This window comes from Bison bison, unplaced genomic scaffold (genome assembly GCF_000754665.1).
Source record: "Bison bison bison isolate TAMUID 2011002044 unplaced genomic scaffold, Bison_UMD1.0 scf7180017864034, whole genome shotgun sequence".
In the NCBI taxonomy this organism is placed as follows: Eukaryota; Metazoa; Chordata; class Mammalia; order Artiodactyla; family Bovidae; genus Bison; species Bison bison.
Window position 1 is genome coordinate 2,681,838 of NW_011494606.1, and position 19,808 is coordinate 2,701,645.

General features: G+C 43.9%; 1 protein-coding gene across 5 annotated transcripts in view; it reads right to left on the minus strand.

Moving 5' to 3' along the window:
- Positions 1-19,808, minus strand: part of PAQR5 (progestin and adipoQ receptor family member V) — a 118,858-nt gene that overhangs the window by 5,190 nt on the left and 93,860 nt on the right. For 4 of the 5 annotated variants that reach the window (XM_010834495.1, XM_010834496.1, XM_010834498.1 and 1 more), the window contains exon 8: positions 15,833-18,377. In XM_010834495.1, coding sequence (XP_010832797.1) covers positions 18,136-18,377 — 242 coding nt within the window. In that variant the 3' untranslated portion in view covers positions 15,833-18,135. Of the gene's footprint in view, positions 1-14,308; positions 14,441-15,832; positions 18,378-19,808 lie in introns of those variants that run through there. The other variant, XR_824771.1, reaches the window with a different exon arrangement.

Consider the following 19,808-nt stretch of genomic DNA (forward strand, 5'->3'; position numbering starts at 1 on the left):
AAGGAGATCCAACCAGTCCATTCTGAAGGACATCAGCCCTGGGATTTCTTTGGAAGGAATGATGCTAAAGCTGAAACTCCAGTACTTTGGCCACCTCATGGGAAGAGCTGACTCATTGGAAAAGACTCTGATGCTGGGGGGATTGGGGGAAGTAGGAGAAGCAGACGACAGAGGATGAGATGGCTGGATGGCATCACTGACTTGATGGACGTGAGTCTGAGTGAACTCCAGGAGTTGGTGATGGACAGGGAGGCCTGGCGTGCTGCGGTTCATGGGGTGGCAAAGAGTCAGACACGACTGAGCGACTGAACTGAACTGAACTAAGGGAAAATTTTAAGGTAGGCATATTTATCAGCCTTCTCTTTTGTGGCTTCTGTTTTGTGTCACACCAGAAAAAAGTCTTTTGTACTCTAACATTAAAGCAATGTTTTTCATCTTATATTTTGCCTATTGCTTTTTTATGTTTAAGTCTTTGAACCATTGAACTTTGTTGTCAAGTGTGAGGTTGAGAAGAAGTGAAGTCGCTCAGTCGTGTCCAACTATTAGCAACTCCACAGACTGTAACCTATCAGGCTCCTCCATCCATGGGATTTTCCAGGCAAGAATACTGGAGTGGGTTGCCATTTCCTTCTCCAGGGGATCTTCCCAACCCAGGGATCGAATCTGGGTCTCCTGCACTGCAGGTAGACTCTACCGTCTGAATCACCAGGGAAGCCTGGTGTGAGGTTGGGATCTTCGTTATTTAGGAATTGGCCTGGGCTGCTGGCCAATTACCTCTTAATTACATTGTAGCCTGGCTTTGGCCTCAGTCTTTCCATTGGAATTTTTCTCACCAAGATCAATGTTTCATTGATGCCAAAACTATTTGACCCTTACCTTACTTGACCTCTTAACGGATTAAAAAATATTTCCTCTCTTCTCATGTCTTTGTTTTTACTCCTAGTTTTCTAGCCCCTCTTTCCCAGCCTCATTTGTGAGTTCTTTTTTCTGCCTTAAATACTGTGGCTTAAGGTTTTCACCTGGTGTTCACTAGCTGTGCCCTCTCTGTAGGCACTCCCAGCCATTCCTGTGGCCTCACATACCACTCATATTTGCTCCTCTGAGTTCCAGAGCCATATGTCCAACAGTCTGCTGAATTCACTTGGGTGCCTCACAGGCACCTCACATTGAACACCATCCTAATCTTTTCTCCTGAACCTGTTCTCCCTCAAGCATCACCATCTATCCACCCACCCAAGTGCAAGGTACCACCTTTGACTTTTGCCTCTCCTTCTATTCCAACAATCAGTCACCAAATCTTGAAATTTCTATCAACTAAATAGCTTTTAAAACCCTCCTCTCCATCCCCTCGACCACTACCATCTCTTGTCTGGATGACTGAAACAGTATCCTAACAGGCTTCCCTGCTGCCATCTTTCAAACTTGGTTCCATTTTGCAGCCAGCTCACCACTAATCACAGATCTGATCATGGCATTTCCCTATTTGTAATACTACAGTAGTTCCCACTGCTGGACACCCTCAACAGGCCAGGCCCTGGGGTTCTTCCTCTCCAAGCTCATCACCTATCATTTCCCCTTGCTTCCCTCCAGCCATGATGCCTGAATACACTGGGCTCACACAGCTTTCCCTCTGCTGTCAAGCTCTCCTCCCTCCCTTCCTCTGACAATGCCTCCTTACCCTCAGTTCTCAGCAGATCTTCTGCCCACGACCCTGCTCTGGATGCTGAATCCCTGCTCTCTATCCATAGTCCTCTGCACACTACCTCCAAGTCATTCCCTCTGATTTGCTTCAGAGCTCGCATTCCAATTTGTGATTGCTACTCCCTCAGTGGTAAAGAATCCACCTGCAAATGCAAGAGATGCAGGTTCAATCCCTGGGTGGGGAAGATCCCCCGGAGGAGGAAATGGCAACCCACTCCAGTATCCTTGCCTGGAGAATCCCATGGACAGAGGAGCCTGGGGGACTGCAGTCCATAGGGTCGCAAAGAGTCAGACACAACTGAGCAACTACACCACCACCAGCAGCTTATCCCCACATCCTGACTAGATGACACAATCATGTCCCCCACGCCCAGCAATGAAGATGCTCCATATGTGTTTGAAGGAATGAATGAGCCCATCCCTTCACAGAACATCCCATGGAAGACCCAATTATAATTTAAAACCCCTAGCTTTTCTTCTGGAGGAGGAAATGGCAACCCACTCCAGTGTTCTTGCCTGGAGAATTCCAGGGATGGGGGAGCCTGGTGGGCTGCCATCTGTGGGGTCGCACAGAGTCGGACACGACTGAAGCGACTTAGCAGCAGTAGCAGCAGCTTTTCTTCAGGCCAGTTTCTTCTTTCTCACTCATTTATATTCTTATCAAAGTTCACTGACAATGCTTTAATGCCAACTCATTATATTATTTTTCTGTTCAAAAATGGTCAGGCACTCCCCATAGCTGGTTAAAAATTTGCATTTCCCCCTAGAATTAGAGCGCCAAGCAGGGGCGGAGTTAGGGACAGGCAGATAGAAGAAGGCTAGAGGCTAGAACTGGGAGGCTTTTTTAAAGATCAGGTTTGAGCTTCCCTCAGAAGAAATGGAGTAGCCATCATGGTCAACAAAAGAGTCCGAAATGCAGTACTTGGATGCAATCTCAAAAATGACAGAATGATCTCTGTTCATTTCCAAGGCAAACCATTCAATATCACAGTAATCCAAGTCTATGCCCCAACCAGTAACGCTAAAGAAGCTGAAGTTGAACAGTTCTGTGAAGACCTACAAGACATAGAACTAACACCCCAAAAAGATGTCCTTTTCATTATAGGGGACTGGAATGCAAAAGTAGGAAGCCAAGAAACACCTGGAGTAACAGGTAAATTTGGCCTTGGAATACGGAATGAAGCAGGGCAAAGACTAATAGAGTTTTGCCAAGAAAATGCACTGGTCATAGCAAACATCCTCTTGTGTCCTACACATGGACATCACCAGATGGTCAACACCAAAATCAGATTGATTATATTCTTTGCAGCCAAAGATGGAGAAGCTCTATACAGTCAACAAAAACAAGACCAGGAGCTGACTGTGGCTCAGATCATGAACTCCTTATTGCCAAATTCAGACTGAAATTGAAGAAAGTAGGGGAAACCACTAGACCATTCAGGTATGACCTAAATCAAATCCCTTATGATTATACAGTGGAAGTGAGAAATAGATTTAGGGGCCTAGATCTGATAGATAGAGTGCCTGATGAACTATGGACTGAGGTTCTTGACATTGTACAGGAGACAGGGATCAAGACCATCCCCATGGAAAAGAAACGCAAAAAAGCAAAATGGCTGTCTGGAGAGGCCTTACAAATAGCTGTGAAAAGAAGAGAAGCGAAAAGCAAAGGAGAAAAGGAAAGGTACAAGCATCTGAATGCAGAGTTCCAAAGAATAGCAAGAAGAGATAAGAAAGCCTTCCTCAGCGATCAATGCAAAGAAATACAGGAAAACAACAGGATGGGAAAGACTACAGATCTCTTCAAGAAAATGAGAAATACCAAGGGAACATTTCATGCAAAGATGGGCTTGATAAAGGACAGAAATGGTATGGACTAACAGAAGCAGAAGATATTAAGAAGAGGTGACAAGAGTACATAGAAGAACTGTACAAAAAAGATCTTCACGACCCAGATAATCACGATGGTGTGATCACTCATCTAGAGCCAGACATCCTGGAATGTGAAGTCAAGTGGGCCTTAGAAAGCATCACTATGAACAAAGCTAGTGGAGGTGATGGAGATCAAGTTGAGCTATTTCAAATCCTAAAAGATGATGCTGTGAAAGTGCTGCACTCAATATGCCAGCAAATTTGGACAACTCAGCAGTGGCCACAGGACTGGAAAAGGTCAGTTTTCATTCCAATCCCAAAGAAAGGCAATGCCAAAGAATGCTCAAACTACTGCACAATTACACTCATCTCACACGCTAGTAAAGTAATGCTCAAAATTCTCCAAGCCAGGCTTCTGCAATACGTGAACTGTGAACTTCCAGATGTTCAAGCTGGTTTTAGAAAAGGCAGAGGAACCAGAGATCAAATTGCCAACATCCGCTGGATCATGGAAAAAGCAAGAGAGTTCCAGAAAAACATCTATTTCTGCTTTCTTGACTATGCCAAAGCCTTTGACTGTGTGGATCACAATAAACTATGGAAAATTCTTCAAGAGATGGGAATACGAGACCACCTGACCTGCCTCTTGAGAAATCTGTATGCAGGTCAGGAAGCAACAGTTAGAACTGGACATGGAACAACAGACTGGATCCAAATAGGAAAAGGAGTATGTCAAGGCTGTATATTGTCACCCTGCTTATTTAACTTATATGCAGAGTACATCATGAGAAACGCTGGACTGGAAGAAACACAAGCTGGAATCAAGATTGCCAGGAGAAACATCAATAACCTCAGATATGCAGATGACACCACCCTTATGGCAGAAAGTGAAGAGGAACTAAAAAGCCTCTTGATGAAAGTGAAAGTGGAGAGTGAAAAAGTTGGCTTAAAGCTCAACATTCAGAAAACGAAGATCATGGCATCTGGTCCCATCACCTCATGGGAAATAGATGGGGAAACAGTGGAAACAGTGTCAGACTTTAGTTTTGGGGGCTCCAAAATCACTGCAGATGGTGACTGCAGCCATGAAATTAAAAGATGCTTACTCCTTGGAAGGAAAGTTATGACCAACCTAGATAGCATATTGAAAAGCAGAGACATTACTTTGCCAACAAAGGTCCATATGGTCAAGGCTATGGTTTTTCCTGTGGTCATGTATGGATGTGAGAGTTGGACTGTGAAGAAGGCTGAGTGCCGAAGGATTGATGCTTTTGAACTGTGGTGTTGGAGAAGACTCTTGAGAGTCTCTTGGACTGCAAGGAGATCCAACCAGTCCATTCTGAAGGAGATCAGCCCTGGGTGTTCTTTGGAAGGAATGATGCTGAAGCTGAAACTCCAGTACTTGGGCACCTCATGGGAAGAGCTGACTCTTTGGAAAAGACTCTGATGCTGGGATGGATTGGGGGCAGGAGGAGAAGGGGACGACAGAGGATGAGATGGATGGATGGCATCACTAACTCGATGGATGTGAGTCTGGGTGAACTCCGGGAGTTGGTGATGGACAGGGAGGCCTGGCATGCTGCGGTTCATGGGGTCGCAAAGAGTCAGACACGACTGAGCGACTGAACTGAACTGAACTGAACTGAACAGTGGCTCAGTGGTAAAGAACCCTCCTGGCATTGCAGGAGACATGGTTTTGATCCCCAATCTGGGAAGATCCCACATGCTGCAGAGCAACTAAGCCCTTGCAACAACTATTGAGTGTGTGCTTTAGAGCTCGGGAACTGTAACTACTGAGCCCACGTGCTGCAACTACGGAAGCCCACACGTCCTGGAGGCTGTGCTCACCAACAAGAGAAGCCACTACAAGGAGAAGCCCATGCACCACAACTAGAGAAAGCCCAAGCATGGCAACGAAGAGCCAGCACAGCCAAAAATAAAGATAGATAAATAAAAATGTAGAAGATCAGGTTTATTGCAGTATACTTTCCCTATAATAAAAGTCACCTTTTTATTTGTACCATCTAAATATTTGACAAACATACACCATCCTCTAATGACTGGCACAGTCCAATGTATAATATTCCCATCACACCAAAAATTCCTTGTGCTGCCCCTTTGCAGTCACCTTTCCCTATGCTCAGCCCTTGGCAACCACTTTTCTGATTTCTTTCCTTAGATCTGTCTTTTCCTGAATGTCTCTTCTTTAACTCAGCATAACCTTTTTGAGATTCATCCATGTGTTGCATCTATCAGGAATATTTTCCCTTTTTATTGCTGATGAGTATTCCATTGTATGACAATCTACCCATTCACTGGCTGATGAACATTTAAGCTGTTTTCACTTTTTGAAACTGGCATAATTATTTGTGTAAAGTTATTTATGTAGACATAGATATTTTCACTTCTCTTGGGTGGGATTGCTGGTCCACTTGATAGGAAACTGCCAAACCGGACTGGGAGGGTTTTATGTAAATCACTGAAAAGGGGTTGATACTACAGACATTTGAAACCATAATTAATCCAAGCTCCTAGCTAAACAAGTCCAGCTGTGGGAACCTACTAACCAGTTGCTGCTGCTGCTGCTGCTAAGTCGCTTCAGTTGTGTCCAACCCTGTGCGACCCCATAGACAGCAGCCTACCAGGCTCCCCTGTCCCTGGGATTCTCCAGGCAACAACACTGGAGTGGGTTGCCATTTCCTTCTCCAATGCATGAAAGTGAAAAGTGAAAGTGAAGTCACTCAGTCGTGTCCAACTCTTAGTGACCCCAAGGACGGCAGGCTCCTCTGTCCATGGGATTTTTCCAGGCAAGAGTACTGGAGTGGGGTGCCATTGCCTTCTCTGTACTAACCAGTAAGCACCAGAAAATACCAAAGCTTGGAGTGTTTGATGAAAGGTGGTAAGGTGGAGACCAGGTCCCCTGAGCACCCAACACACAGCACACCCAAGGGTTCAGTGGCCTTGGCAACATAATCTCACATCCCCAGGCCATCTGTAAAATGAATGAGCGGGATGTTAATGTCTTACCTACTCAGAAAACAATAAAATCAACAAACTTGGGGGAAGGTGTAACATTGATACAAAAAACACAGAGGATCTGAGCAGAACCACATTTCAAATGAATAACATACTCACACAGAAAGGGAGCTATCACTTACCCAAGTTGGACTATTTAGACTACAGTATATGCCCTCAGGCTCAAGGCAAAAAGAACTTGAAACATTGAATTCTAATTAGTTGGCCTTTTTGAAGATGTGGATTAGCAGTTCTGAAACAACATTAAATACATTGCAGATAAAGGGAGCCAAGTTTCTCACTGTTAGAGAGTAATATAAACACCAAAAGGGAGCAAGTAAAAAGTACCTAGGAATTCTTTTTACTATTTGGCAACATGTTTCTTAAGTATGAAATTATGTCCAAAAGAGGGAGGGATAGTTGGACTATATCAGTGCTTCTTAAACTCTCTTAGAGTATTAAAAATCACTGGAGTTTTTGATAAAAACTTCAAAACTCCAGAACCATGCTCACATCCAGCATGCACTCTGGGTCTTCTGCATCTGTGCATCTGGGCTCTGGAAATGTGCATTTTACATCATCAAACATATTTTTTTAAGGCTGGGTTAAATTATCTTTGAGGTTAGTGGTTCCATACTCTAGAGGAGGCAAAATGTAAAGCGAGATTTAGAAACCTGTTTCTTGACATGGAGAGAATGAGTGTGACAACTATTTGTTGAAGAACATTTATTATAGAGTTAAAGAATTTGTACAAATACCAAGGGGCCATTGAAAAGTCCCTTCGGCAATCTCCCAGGAGGAATGTTGAGGAGAAATTTCAGAATTCAAGTCAAATCTTGCCAATGTCTTCTGGGGTTATCTCAGGAATGAATGGCCTGATTTCTATTCTGCCAAAAAGACAAACACCTTCTGGCCTTAGGGCCTTTGCACTTATAGCTCTCTGGACTTGAAATCCTTTCCCCCACCTGCTGCCAAAGTCAGCATCTTATAACCCATCAAAGAAGTGAAGTGTTAGTCACTAAGTCATGTCCTACTCTTGCCATCCCATGGACTGTAGCCCGCCAGGCTGCTCTGACCATGGCTTTCACAGGCAGGAACACTGGAGGGGGTTGCCATTCCCTTCTCCAGGGGATCTTCCCAACCAGGGATCAAACTCTGGTCTCCTGCATTGCAGATAGATTCTATACCATCTGAGCTACCAGGTAAGGCCTTAGTCCATTAAACTCAGTTCAGTTGCTCAATCTTCAGTCCAACTCTTTGCAATCCCATGGACTGTAACATGCCAGGCCTCCATGTCATCACCAACTCTTGGACCTTGCTCAAACTCATGTGCATTGAGTTGGTGATGCCATCCAACCATCTTGTCCTCTGTCATCTCCATCTCCTCCTGCCTTCAATCTTTCCCAGCATCAGGGTCTTTTCCAATGAGTCAATTCTTCCCATCAAGTGGCCAAAGTATTGAAGCCTCAGCTTCAGCATCCAGTCCTTCCAGTGAGTATTCAGGACAGATTTCCTTTAGGATTGACTGGTTTGATCTCCTTGCAGTCCAAGGGACTCCCAAGAGTCTTCTCCAATACCACAGTTCAAAAGCATCAATCCTTCAGTGTTCAGCTTTCTTTGAGATCCAACTCTCACATCCATATATGACTATTGAAAAAACCATAGCTTTGGCTATATGGACCTATGTCAGCAAAGTTATTTTTAATATGCTGTCTAGGTTTGTCACAGCTTTTCTTCCAAGGGGCAGGCACCTTTTAATTTCATGGCTGCAATGCCATCTGCAGTGAATTTAGAGCCCAAGAAAATAAAGTCTGTCACTGTTTCCACTGTTTCACCATCTACTTGCCGTGAGGTGATGGGACTGGATGCCATGATCTTAGTTTTTTGACTGTTGAGTTTTAAGCCAGCTTTTTCACTCTCCTCTTTCACTTTCATCAAGAGGCTCTTTAGTTCCTCTTTGCTTTCTGCCATAAGGGGTTCTCACCTGCATATCTGAGGTTATTGATATTTCTCCCTGCAATCTTGATTCCAGCTTGTGCTTCATCCAGTCTGGCATTCACATGATGTACTCAGCATATAAGTTAAATAAGCAAGGTGACAATATACAGCCTTGACATACTCCTTTCCCAATTTGGAACCAGTCCAGTGTTAGGACTTCCAGGACTTCCCTGTAGCTCAGACAGTAAAGAATCTGCCTGCAACACAGAAGTTGGAGAAGGAACAGGCAACCCACTCCAGTGTTCTTGCCTGGAGAATCCCAGGAACAGGGGAGCCTGGTGGGCTGCCATCTATGGGGCCGCACAGAGTCAGAGACGACTGAATCGACTTAGCAGCAGCAACACAGAAGACCTGGGTTCAATCCCTGGGTTGGAAAGATCCTCTGGAGAAGGAAATGGTGACCCACTCCAGTATTCTTGCCTGGAGAATCCCAGGGACAGAGGAGCCGTGTGGTCTACAGTCTATGGGGTTGCAAAGAGTCAGACACAACTGAGCAACTAACACCGGTGTTCCATGTCCGGTTCTAACTGTTGCTTCTTGACCTGCATACAGATTTCTCAGTAGGCAGGTAAGGTGGTCTGCTATTCCAAACTCTTGAAGAATTTTCCACAGTGTTTTGTGACCCACATAGTCAAAGGCTTTAGCACAGTCAACGAAGCAGGTGTTTTTCTGGAATTCTCTTGCTTTTTCTATGATCCAACGGATGTTGGCAATTTGATCTCTGGTTCCCCTGCCTTTTCTAAATCCAGCTTGAACATCTAGAAGTTCTCAGTTCACAGACTGTTGAAGCCTAGCTTGGAAATCTTTGAGAATTACTTTGCTAGCATGTGAGACAACTGCAACTGTGCAGTAGCTTGGACATTCTTTGGCATTGCCTTTCTTTGGGACTGGAATTAAAGCTGACCATTTCCAGTTCCGTGGCCACAGCTTAGTTTTCCAAATTTGCTGGCATACTGAGTGCAGCACTTTCACAGCATGATCTTTTAGGATTTGAAATAGCTCAGCTGGAATTACATCACTGCCACTAGCTTTGTTCCTAGTGATGCTTCGAAAGGCCCACTTGACTTCACACTCCAGGATGTGTGGTTCTAGGTGAGTGATCCTGGTTATCTGGGTCATTAAGATCTTTTTTGTATAGTTCTTCTGTGTATTCTTGCCACCTTTTCTTAATATCTTGTGCTTCTGCGCTTTGCTGGAGCAGCCGTGAAGAGAGACCCCACATTGAAAGTAAGAGAAACCCAAGTAAGAGGGAGGCACTGAGAGATGGCATCAGAGGGCAGACAGACTGAAACCAAATTCACAGACCACAGGCCAATATGATCACCGGACCACAGCCTGGTCTAACTCAATGAAACCAAGCCATGCTGTGTGGGGCCACCCAAGACAGACAGGTCATGCTAGAGAGGTCTGACAGAATGTGGTCCACTGGAGAAGGGAATGGCAAACCACTTCAGTATTCTTGCCTTGAGAACCGCATGAACAGTATGAAAAGGCAAAAAGAGAGGACACTGAAAGATGAACTCCCCAAGTCGGTAGGTGCCCAATATGCTACTGGAGATGAGTGGAGAAGTAACTCCAGAAAGACGGAAGGGATGGAACCAAAGCAAAAACAACATCCAGCTGTGGATGGGACTGGTGATAGAAGCAGGGTCCAATGCTGTAAAGAGCAATATTGCATAGGAACCTGGAATGTTAAGTCCATGAATCAAGGCAAATTGGAAGTGGTCAAACAGGAGATGACAAGAGTGAACATCAACATTCTAGGAATCAGCGAACTAAGATGGACTGAAATGGGTGAATTTAACTCACATGACCATTATATCTACTACTGTGGGCAGGAATCCCTTAGAAGAAATGGAGTAGCCATCATGGTCAATGAAAGAGTCCAAAATGCAGTACTTGAATGCAATCTCAAAAGTGACAGAATGATCTCTGTTCGTTTCCAAGGCAAACCATTCAATATCACGGTAATCCAAGTCTATGCCCCAACCAGTAACACTGACGAAGCTGAAGTTGAACAGTTCTGTGAAGACCTACAAGACCTTCTAGAACTAACACCCCAAAAAGATGTCCTTTTCATTATAGGGGACTGGAATGCAAAAGTAGGAAGTCAAGAAACACCTGGAGTAACAGGTAAATTTGGCCTTGGATTACAGAATGAAGCAGGGCAAAGGCTAATAGAGTTGTGCCAAGAGAACGCACTGGTTATAGCAAACACCCTCTTCCAACTACACAAGAGAAGACTCTACACATGGACATCACCAGATGGTCAACATTGAAATAAGATTGATTATATTCTTTGCAGCCAAAGATGGAGAAGCTCTATACAGTCAGCCAAAGCAAGACTGGGAGCTGACTGTGGCTCAGATCATGAACTCCTTATTGCCAAATTCAGACTGAAATTGAAGTGGAGAAAACCACTAGACCATTCAGGTATGACCTAAATCAAATCCCTTATGACTATACAGTGGAAGTGAGAAATAGATTTAAGGGATTAGATCTGATAGACAGAGTGCCTGATGAACTATGGATGGAGGTTCATGACATTGTACAGGAGCCAGAAATCAAGACCATCCCCAAGAAAAAGAAATACAAAAAAGCAAAATGGCGGTCTGAGGAGGCCTTACCAATAGCTGTGAAAATAAGCGAAGCAAAAAGCAAAGGAGAAAAGGAAAGATATAAGCATCTGAATGCAGAGTTCCAAAGAATAGCAAGGAGAGATAAGAAAGCCTTCCTCAGGGATCAATGCAAAGAAATAGAGGAAAACAATAGAATGGGAAAGACTACAGATCTCTTCAAGAAAATTAGAGACACCAAGGGAACATTTCATGCAAAGATGGGCACAATAAAGGACAGAAATGGTATGGACCTAACAGAAGCAGAAGATATTAAGAAGAGGTGGCAAGAATACACAGAAGAACCGTACAAAAAAGATCTTCATGACCCAGATAATCACGATGGTGTGATCACTGACCTAGAGCCAGGCATCCTGGAATGTGAAGTCAAGTGGGCCTTAGGAAGCATCACTATGAACAAAGCTAGTGGAGGTGATGGGATACCAGTTGAGCTGTTTCGAATCCTGAAAAATGACGCTGTGAAAGTGCTGTACTCAATATGCCAGCAAATTTGGACAACGCAGCAGTGGCCACAGGACTGGAAAAGGTCAGTTTTCATTCCAATCCCAAAGAAAGGCAGTGCCAAAGAATGGTCAAACTATTGCACAATTGCACTCATCTCAAACGCTAGTAAAAGTAATGCTTAAAATTCTCCAATCCAGGCTTCAGCAATACGTGAACCATGAACTTCCTGATGTTCAAGCTGGTTTTCGAAAAGGCAGAGGAACCAGAGATCAAATTGCCAACATCTGCTGGATCATGGAAAAAGCAAGAGAGTTCCAGAAAAACATCTATTTCTGCTTTATTGACTATGCCAAAGCCTTTGACTGTGTGGATCACAATAAACTTTGTGAAAGAGAAAATTCTGAAAGAGATGGGAATACCAGACTACCTAACCTGCCTCTTGAGAAATCTGTACGCAGGTCAGGAAGCAACAGTTAGAACTGGACATGAAACAACAGACTGGTTCCAAACAGGAAAAGGAGTATGTCAAGGCTGTATATTGTCACCCTGCTTATTTAATTTATATGCAGAGGACATCATGAGAAACGCTGGGCTGGAAGAAGCACATGCTGAAATCAAGGTTGCCGGGAGAAATATCAATAACCTCAGATATGCAGATAACACCACCCTTATGGCAGAAAGTGAAGAAGAACGAAAGAGCATCTTGATGAAAGTGAAAGAGAGTGAAAAAGTTGGCTTAAAGCTCAACATTCAGAAAATGAAGATCATGGCATCCTGTCCCATCACTTCATGGCAAATAGATGGGGTAACAGGGGAAACAGTGGCTGACCTTATTTTTGGGGGCTCCAAAATCACTGCAGATAGTGATTGCAGCCATGAAATTAAAAGACGCTTACTCCTTGGAAGGAAAGTTATGACCGACCTAGATAGCATATTGAAAAGCAGAGACATTACTTTGCCAACAAAGGTCCATCTAGTCAAGGCTATGGTTTTTCCAGTAGTCATGTATGGATGTGAGAGTTGGACTATAAAGAAAGCTGAGCACTGAAGAATTGATGCTTTTGAACTGTGGTGTTGAAGAAGACTCTTGAGAGTCCCTTGGACTGCAAGGAGATCCAACCAGTCCATCCTAAAGGAGATCAGTCCTGGGTATTCATTGGAAGGACTGATCTTGAAGCTGAACCTCCAATACTTTGGCCACCTGATATGAAGAGCTGATTCATTTGAAAAGACCCTGATGTTGGGAAAGATTGAAGGCAGGAGGAGAAGGGGATGACAGAGGATGAGATGGCTGGATGGCATCACCGACTCGATGGATATGGATTTGGGTGAACTCAGGTAGTTGGTTATAGACAGGCAGGCCTGACCTGCCACAGTTCATGGGGTCGCAAAGAGTTGGACACAACTGAGTGACTGAACTGAACTGTGGTTCTATTAGGTCCATACTGTTTCTATACTTTATTGTGCCCATCTTTGCATGAAATATTCCTTTAGTATCTCCAATTTTCTCAAAGAGATCGCTAGTCTTTCACATTCTATTGTTTTCTCTATTTCTTTGATCATTTAGGAAGCCTTTCATATCTCTCTTTGGTATTCTTTGGAACTCTGCGTTCAGATGGGTATATCTTTCCCTTTCTCCTTTACCTTTCATTTCTCTTTTCTCAGCGATTTGTAAGGGCTCCTCAAACAACCGTTGTGCCTGTTTGCGTTTCTTCTTCTTGAGGACGGTTTCACCGCCTCCTCTACAGTGTTAGGAACCTCCATCCATAGTTCTTCAGGCACTCTATCAGATCTAATCCCTTGAATCTATTTGTCTCTTACACCATATAATCAGAAAGGATTTGATTTAGGTCATACCTGAATGGTCTAGTGCTCCATTAAGGTTCTCCTCAAATGTCGGGTTATCAGAGTGGCTATCCAAACTCAGCTGCCTCACCCCACCCCTTCCTATTCCCTCACCAGGCTTCTTTTTTTTTTTTGGCCACACCAAGTGGGAGCAGGATCTTAGTTCCCTGGACCAGGGATCAAACTCCTGCAGTGGAAGTTCAGTTCAGTCACTCAGTCGTGTCCAACTCTTTGCGACCCCATGAACTGCAGCACGCCAGGCCTCCCTGTCTATCACCAACTCCTGGAGTCTACCCAAACTCATGTCCATTGAGTCAGTGATGCCATCCAACCATCTCATCCTCTGTCGTCCCCTTCTCCTCCTGCCCTCAATCTTTCCCAGCATCAGGGTCTTTTCAAATGAGTCAATTCTTCACATCAGGTGGCCAAAGTATTGGAGTTTCAGCTTCAATATCAGTACTTCCAATGAACACCCAGGACTGATTTTTAGGATGGGCTGGTTGGATCTCCTTGCAGTTCAAGGGACTCTCAAGTGGAAGCATGGAGTCTAAATCATTGGACCACCAGGGAAGTCCCCAGGCTTATTTTCCTGATGTGCTGTGCTTAGTCACTCAGTCGACTCTTCGCAACCCCATGGACTGTATCCCCACAGGCTTCTCTGTACATGGGGATTCACAGGCAACAATATTGGAGTGGGTTGCCATGTCCTCCTCCAGGGATCTTCCCAACCCAGGGATTGAACCCAGGTCTCCCACACTGGATGCGGATTCTTTACCATCTAAGCCACCAGCACTTACCATTATCTGAATTTATCTGTATCTCCTGTCCTACTGGCTGACCAGTGTATCTTTTGCATGAGGGAAGGACAGTTTGGGTTTTCTTCACTTCTATATTCCCAACTCTTAGGACAGTGTTTGTTTTATATATACCTGGCAGTAAATAAACATTCAGTGAATGATTTCACAATCTATACATATACAGGAATCTATTTTTCATGATGAGTGAACATGTTTTCGGCATAGTAGGTGAAACATAACTAAGTCAAAGGAGAAACAGGACTTTACTATAATAAATAAATTTTATTTTTCCTACCATAATTTAAGAAAACCAGACATTAGCATAAGCTGGAAGAACATCTCTGAGTCTGGAAATAGGTCTCTGCCTTTTCATTCATAATGGATTGTCGACTGGAAAATCAGAGGCTGGCATTCAACAACATGTTACAAAATGCTGATATACAGGGTTAAGAGCCGTTTCATATATAAAGGGTACCATGGCCAAGCCAAATTCAGGACAAAGCAGATGGGCATGAAAGGTTTCTCTGATGAACCTGACAAAAGCATTCTTTTCCAGAATAGCATCCTGCCTTCCTCAGAATATCTCCTGGGAACTCAGTTCCTTCTCCAAAAAACACTTTGCGAAAGATTGCTGCAGACCAAATATCTAAATCACTTGTATTCAAAAGCCTTCTAAACATCCCACTTCTAATTCTAATCACCAAGGGCCTGTTCTTGTCTTTTTAAAAAATATACTTTATTTATTTTGGGCTGCGTTGCGTCTTTGTTGCTGCGTGCGGGCTACCCTGCAGTCGTAATGCGCAGGCTTCTCACAGCAGTGGCTTCTCTTACTGTGGAGAAAGGGCCCCAGAGCACTCAGGCTCAGCAGTCCAGTAGTTACAACTCCTGGGCTCTTAGAGCTCAGGCTCAGCAGTTGTGGTGCACAAGCTTAATTGTCTGAGGCATGTGGGATCTTCCTGGACCAGAGATCACACTGTGTCCCCTACTTTGGCAGTGGATTGTCAACCACTGGACCACCAGGGAAGTCTGACAAATTCATGTCTTTAGGAAAGAAGGAGCGTTCCTCTCCAAAGACTGCGCAAGAAAAATTAAACTCTCCATTTGTGACTGAAGGAAGAGGCAAGTGACCAAATGGCCTCATCCAAGCATATCTGAGTTTTATCACAATGAAAATGATCGGTAAATTCTAGAGTAGTGTTTCTTGAGCCAAGGGAGGGGGAAGAGGTACATCCCTTCAGGAGTGTGCCCGCTCCCCTCACCCCTTAGGAGACAGGGCCTTGGTGAGCAATCGCTACCAGGGGGAATATGGTATATCTCCAAAGTGTACTGAGATGTTAAAAAAAAAAAAAAAAATTGAGAACTGCTACCTTAAAAGACAAGGCTTCCCAAGTGGCTCAGTGGTAAAGAACCCGCCTGCCAATGCAGGAGCCACATAAGACCTGGGTTTGTTCCTGGGTTGGGAAGATCCCCTGGAGAAGGAAATGGCAACCCACTCCAGTATTCTTGCCTGGAAAATTTCATGGAGAGGAGCCTGGTGGGCCATAGTCCGTGGGGTTGCAGAGTCGGACACAGCTGAGCACACACACACATTAAAAGACATCCTCCCAGTGAGGTTTTCACCTGACCCACTGCCAGTCTTTTTAATTTCTGGAATGGCTTAGCAAAACTATATTTACATTAGACTTCATAATACTTAATGAAAATGAATATATTTGAACACATTCTCATGCATCATTATAAGTTTCCAAATCAGCGTACTGCAAACTGTTATAAAATTTAATTGTAACACTGTCCAAAAGTATACAATGGGACTAAGTTTACCAAATGTATAAAAACATTATGAAACACTTGGCCTTATTTTGTTGATTTAACATTTCATTTTCATCATTAAGCAATGCTGAAAAAGCAATGTAACCAAAGACTAAATATTCTAAAAGTCCTTCAGATTAGTCACCTGTGATCTTTCAACTACTTCTGAGCTAAACGAAGAACCTTATGTTACTTTCTATAAAAAAGAGAATTAAGAAGCCTTCATGCCTTTGGCATTACTAAAATGGAGTACGTAAAGTTAGTACCTCTGTCCACCATAAAACTGAAGTTACAGTAAGATGAAATGGAAGCCCAGAACCCCTGCTGGAGTACAGTTCCAGTAATAGTGTCAACCTCTTGCCAAAAAAACAAATTTTGTCGTGCAGCTTGCAATTAATGTACCAAAAATTTACCAGCCTATATAATTTTATCAGTCTACCTTCCCCAGAGGAAGTAAACAGACAATAAAACTAATGAAATCATATTTGTTGACCACTCATATCCGATATAAATTGCTACTTGTCTTCAGAGTATTAGCTGATGAGCTACTTACAAGGTCATTCAAACGTCTGGGCCAGTTAACCATAGAGGCAGTGTTCTAAGAAACTGAGGTGTTCCTGAGTCAGCAGAAGAGGCTCCTGCATTGCGATGGATGGTCCCTTAAGTCGTCAGCAAGTGCATGTCAGGGAGTGATGGGCCTCAGCATTTCTGTACTCTATGAAAACACCACGAAATACTGAACTTTTAATGAGTAATGCAACAGATGAGAAAATACTCAGTGTTTCAGTACTCCACAGAGTGGAAAGCAGAGGACACAGCCTTAGGTGGTGAGCTGCTGAAAGTTAGACCAATCAAAACACAGCTGATGGGCCCTGGGCATTCAGGAATTCGTGACACCGGCATTTCTGCAAGTTTGGCCCATGGCCCTCCTGACAATCACCTGGGGAACTTGTCCCAGTACAGACCTTCTGCAGGAAACCAACATTTTAAACTGGTAAAGCAGCGTCTCCTGATTCACCTGGGGAATCTACATTTATCACAAGCTCACCAAGCGTTTCCATTCCTTTGGCAAAGTCTGTAGTATCCTCTGCACGTGAACGTTAAATTCTGCAGCACATATGAAATGCTGAAGCAACATTAAATGTAACCTCCCCAAACATTGTGATGTCATTGGTTAAAGGGTGATGGATGAGTACAACCAATTGGGATTAATTCAGTTAGTGCCCTCTGGGTAACACACTTCACCTGTGCTGCATAATACTTCACAGCATCAAGCTGGCAACAAGAAAACAGAGCAAAACAGAGCATATGACACCCCAGCCACAGGCTGTGAACTTTTAACAAAATCCAAGTCCATAATGGCATGGGAACCTTGCATGGTGAAGCAGAATGGACTTGCGGGGAAAGAGGGAGCTCTTTCATTTCCTTCACTAGGTGGGGAAAGGAAGAAGGTCCCTCCCCAAACCAGGTTTCTTCATTCTGGAATGCCTTCCCAGTCCCCACAGCTCCCGCAGACTCAGTTTCCCTTTTCTCAGGTTCCCTGACTGACCTTCCCAGCTCATCCTCCTCCACTGTGGTAGGAGAGGCTTTGCTACATGAAACTCATCAGATGAAGCGTGTTCCATTTTCCAAGAGTAATACTTCAAGGGTAGTAAGGCTTAATCCAACTATTTAATAGTAAAGCTACAAGGGTGGTACGCCTAATCCAGCTGTTTAAATAGAATTGGAGAACATACTTTAAATAAATTAAAAGCTAAATGAAATAATGATTTGCATGAATGAGGACTGACTTGAACCCATGTCCCCCTTTTAAAATCGTACTTACAGAATCCAATGCACATCTAGAGAAGTGTCCCCAGTTAAATACCTTATGGACCTGAACCCGCTCAAAAATGCCAAGATATCAAGCATTCTAAATATTTTAGGCCACTGCAAACTGGGACCATGCCATTGGCTTATGGTAGTTAGAATGTCGTAGCTTAATGCTGACATTTGGTACGAAAAGCTTATGGTATGAATCAGGTTTCCTTTTTATGTAATTCCGGCTCGGGAATCCTATACAGAGCAGCTGAGAAATAAACTATGTTGCTGAGGCTGAAGATGAGGCATAGAAGTATGGCTCCGGCTATCTGGGCGAACACCAGGGGCCTGCAGTGGGTCAGCAGCCATTCCTTCCTCAGAGTCTTGTCCAGAAGGATGGCTTCCATCTGCATGTGTGTGGCCAGGATCACACACACGTGAAACAGCTGGTGGCTGTGACCTAAAGCAAACACACAAAAGGCCACCAAAATCAGCAATAAAAAGGGAATGGACTACTGATAACATCCTATGGCTTGTGTGCTAAAAACACTGTGGAGTAAAAGAAGCTAGATGCAAGATACCCACTGTCCAGAAAAGGCAAATCCCTGAGACAGGGAGCTGGGATTAATAGTACGTGGGCAGGAAGGATCTTACTGGGGTGATGAAAATGTTCTAAAACTCATATATGGTGATAGTTATACAATGTGGTAAATTTGCTAAAATAAAAAAAAAAAAGATTGAATTGTGCACTTGAAATCAGGGTATTATGTTATATATAACGTGTGTGTGTGTGTGTGTGTGTGTTCAGTCGCTCAGTTGTGTCTGACTCCTTGCGACCCCACAGACTGCAGTCTGCCAGGCTCCTCTGTCCATGGAATTTTCCAGGCAAGAATAATGGAGTGGGTTTCCATGCCTTCCTCCAGGGGATTGTCCCAACTCAGGGATGAAACCCGTGACTCCTGTGTCTCCCGCATTGGCAGGTGGATTCTTTACCACTAGCGCCACCGGGGAAGCCCATGTGTGATACATACTTTAAAGTTTTTATTTTTAAAATATCATATGAGAAAAATAAAAAGGCCATCAGAGAAAACCAAATCCATTTTTAAAACAGCTTATCCACCAGTCCCGCCTTTCACGTGAGAAAGTTCTACTAAAGTTTACCTCTCGAGAGCTGTCACCAGTCAGTTCTGATCCTGACTTCAATACCAAAGGGGAAGCCAGCCAGACTTTCTGCTGACCACTTGTGAGATGCTCCTCCCCCTACTGCTGGTTAGTCCCAGACACAATGAGGGGCTCCTTCTCTCTGATAACTCACAGGACCCTGGTCAGCATGTATGCATCCCCAGAGGGTGGGAGCCCAGTGGAGGGTGGCTGCAATGTGCAGGGAGGTACTGACTTGGTAGTTGGTGAGAAAAGGAGTCCATTGCCCAGGGCTGGGGATTGCCTGGGGGGACAGAAACCAGGAGTAAGATAAGAAGCCTGCATGTTTCATGGGCTGATTGTATCTCCCCCTCCCAAATTCACATGTTGAAAGTCTTAAATCCCAGTACCTGAGAATGTGACCATATTTGGAGATAAGGTTTTTTAAAAGACAATTAAGTTAAAACGAGGTCACTAGCGAGGGTGGTATCTTTATAAGAAGAGGAGATTAGGATGTACACATACACAGAGGAGAGATCATGTGAAAAGAAATGGAGATGGCCCCTGGCAAGCCAAGGAGAGAGGACTTGGAAGAAACCAACCCTGCCATCCCCTTGATCTTGGGCTTCTAACCTCTGGATTATGAGAAAATAAACTTTTGTATCAGCCATGCAGTCTGTGGTTCTTTGTTATGGCAGCACTAGCAGACTAATACAAGAGTTAAATAAGGACCCTCCTTCAGCTAAAAAAA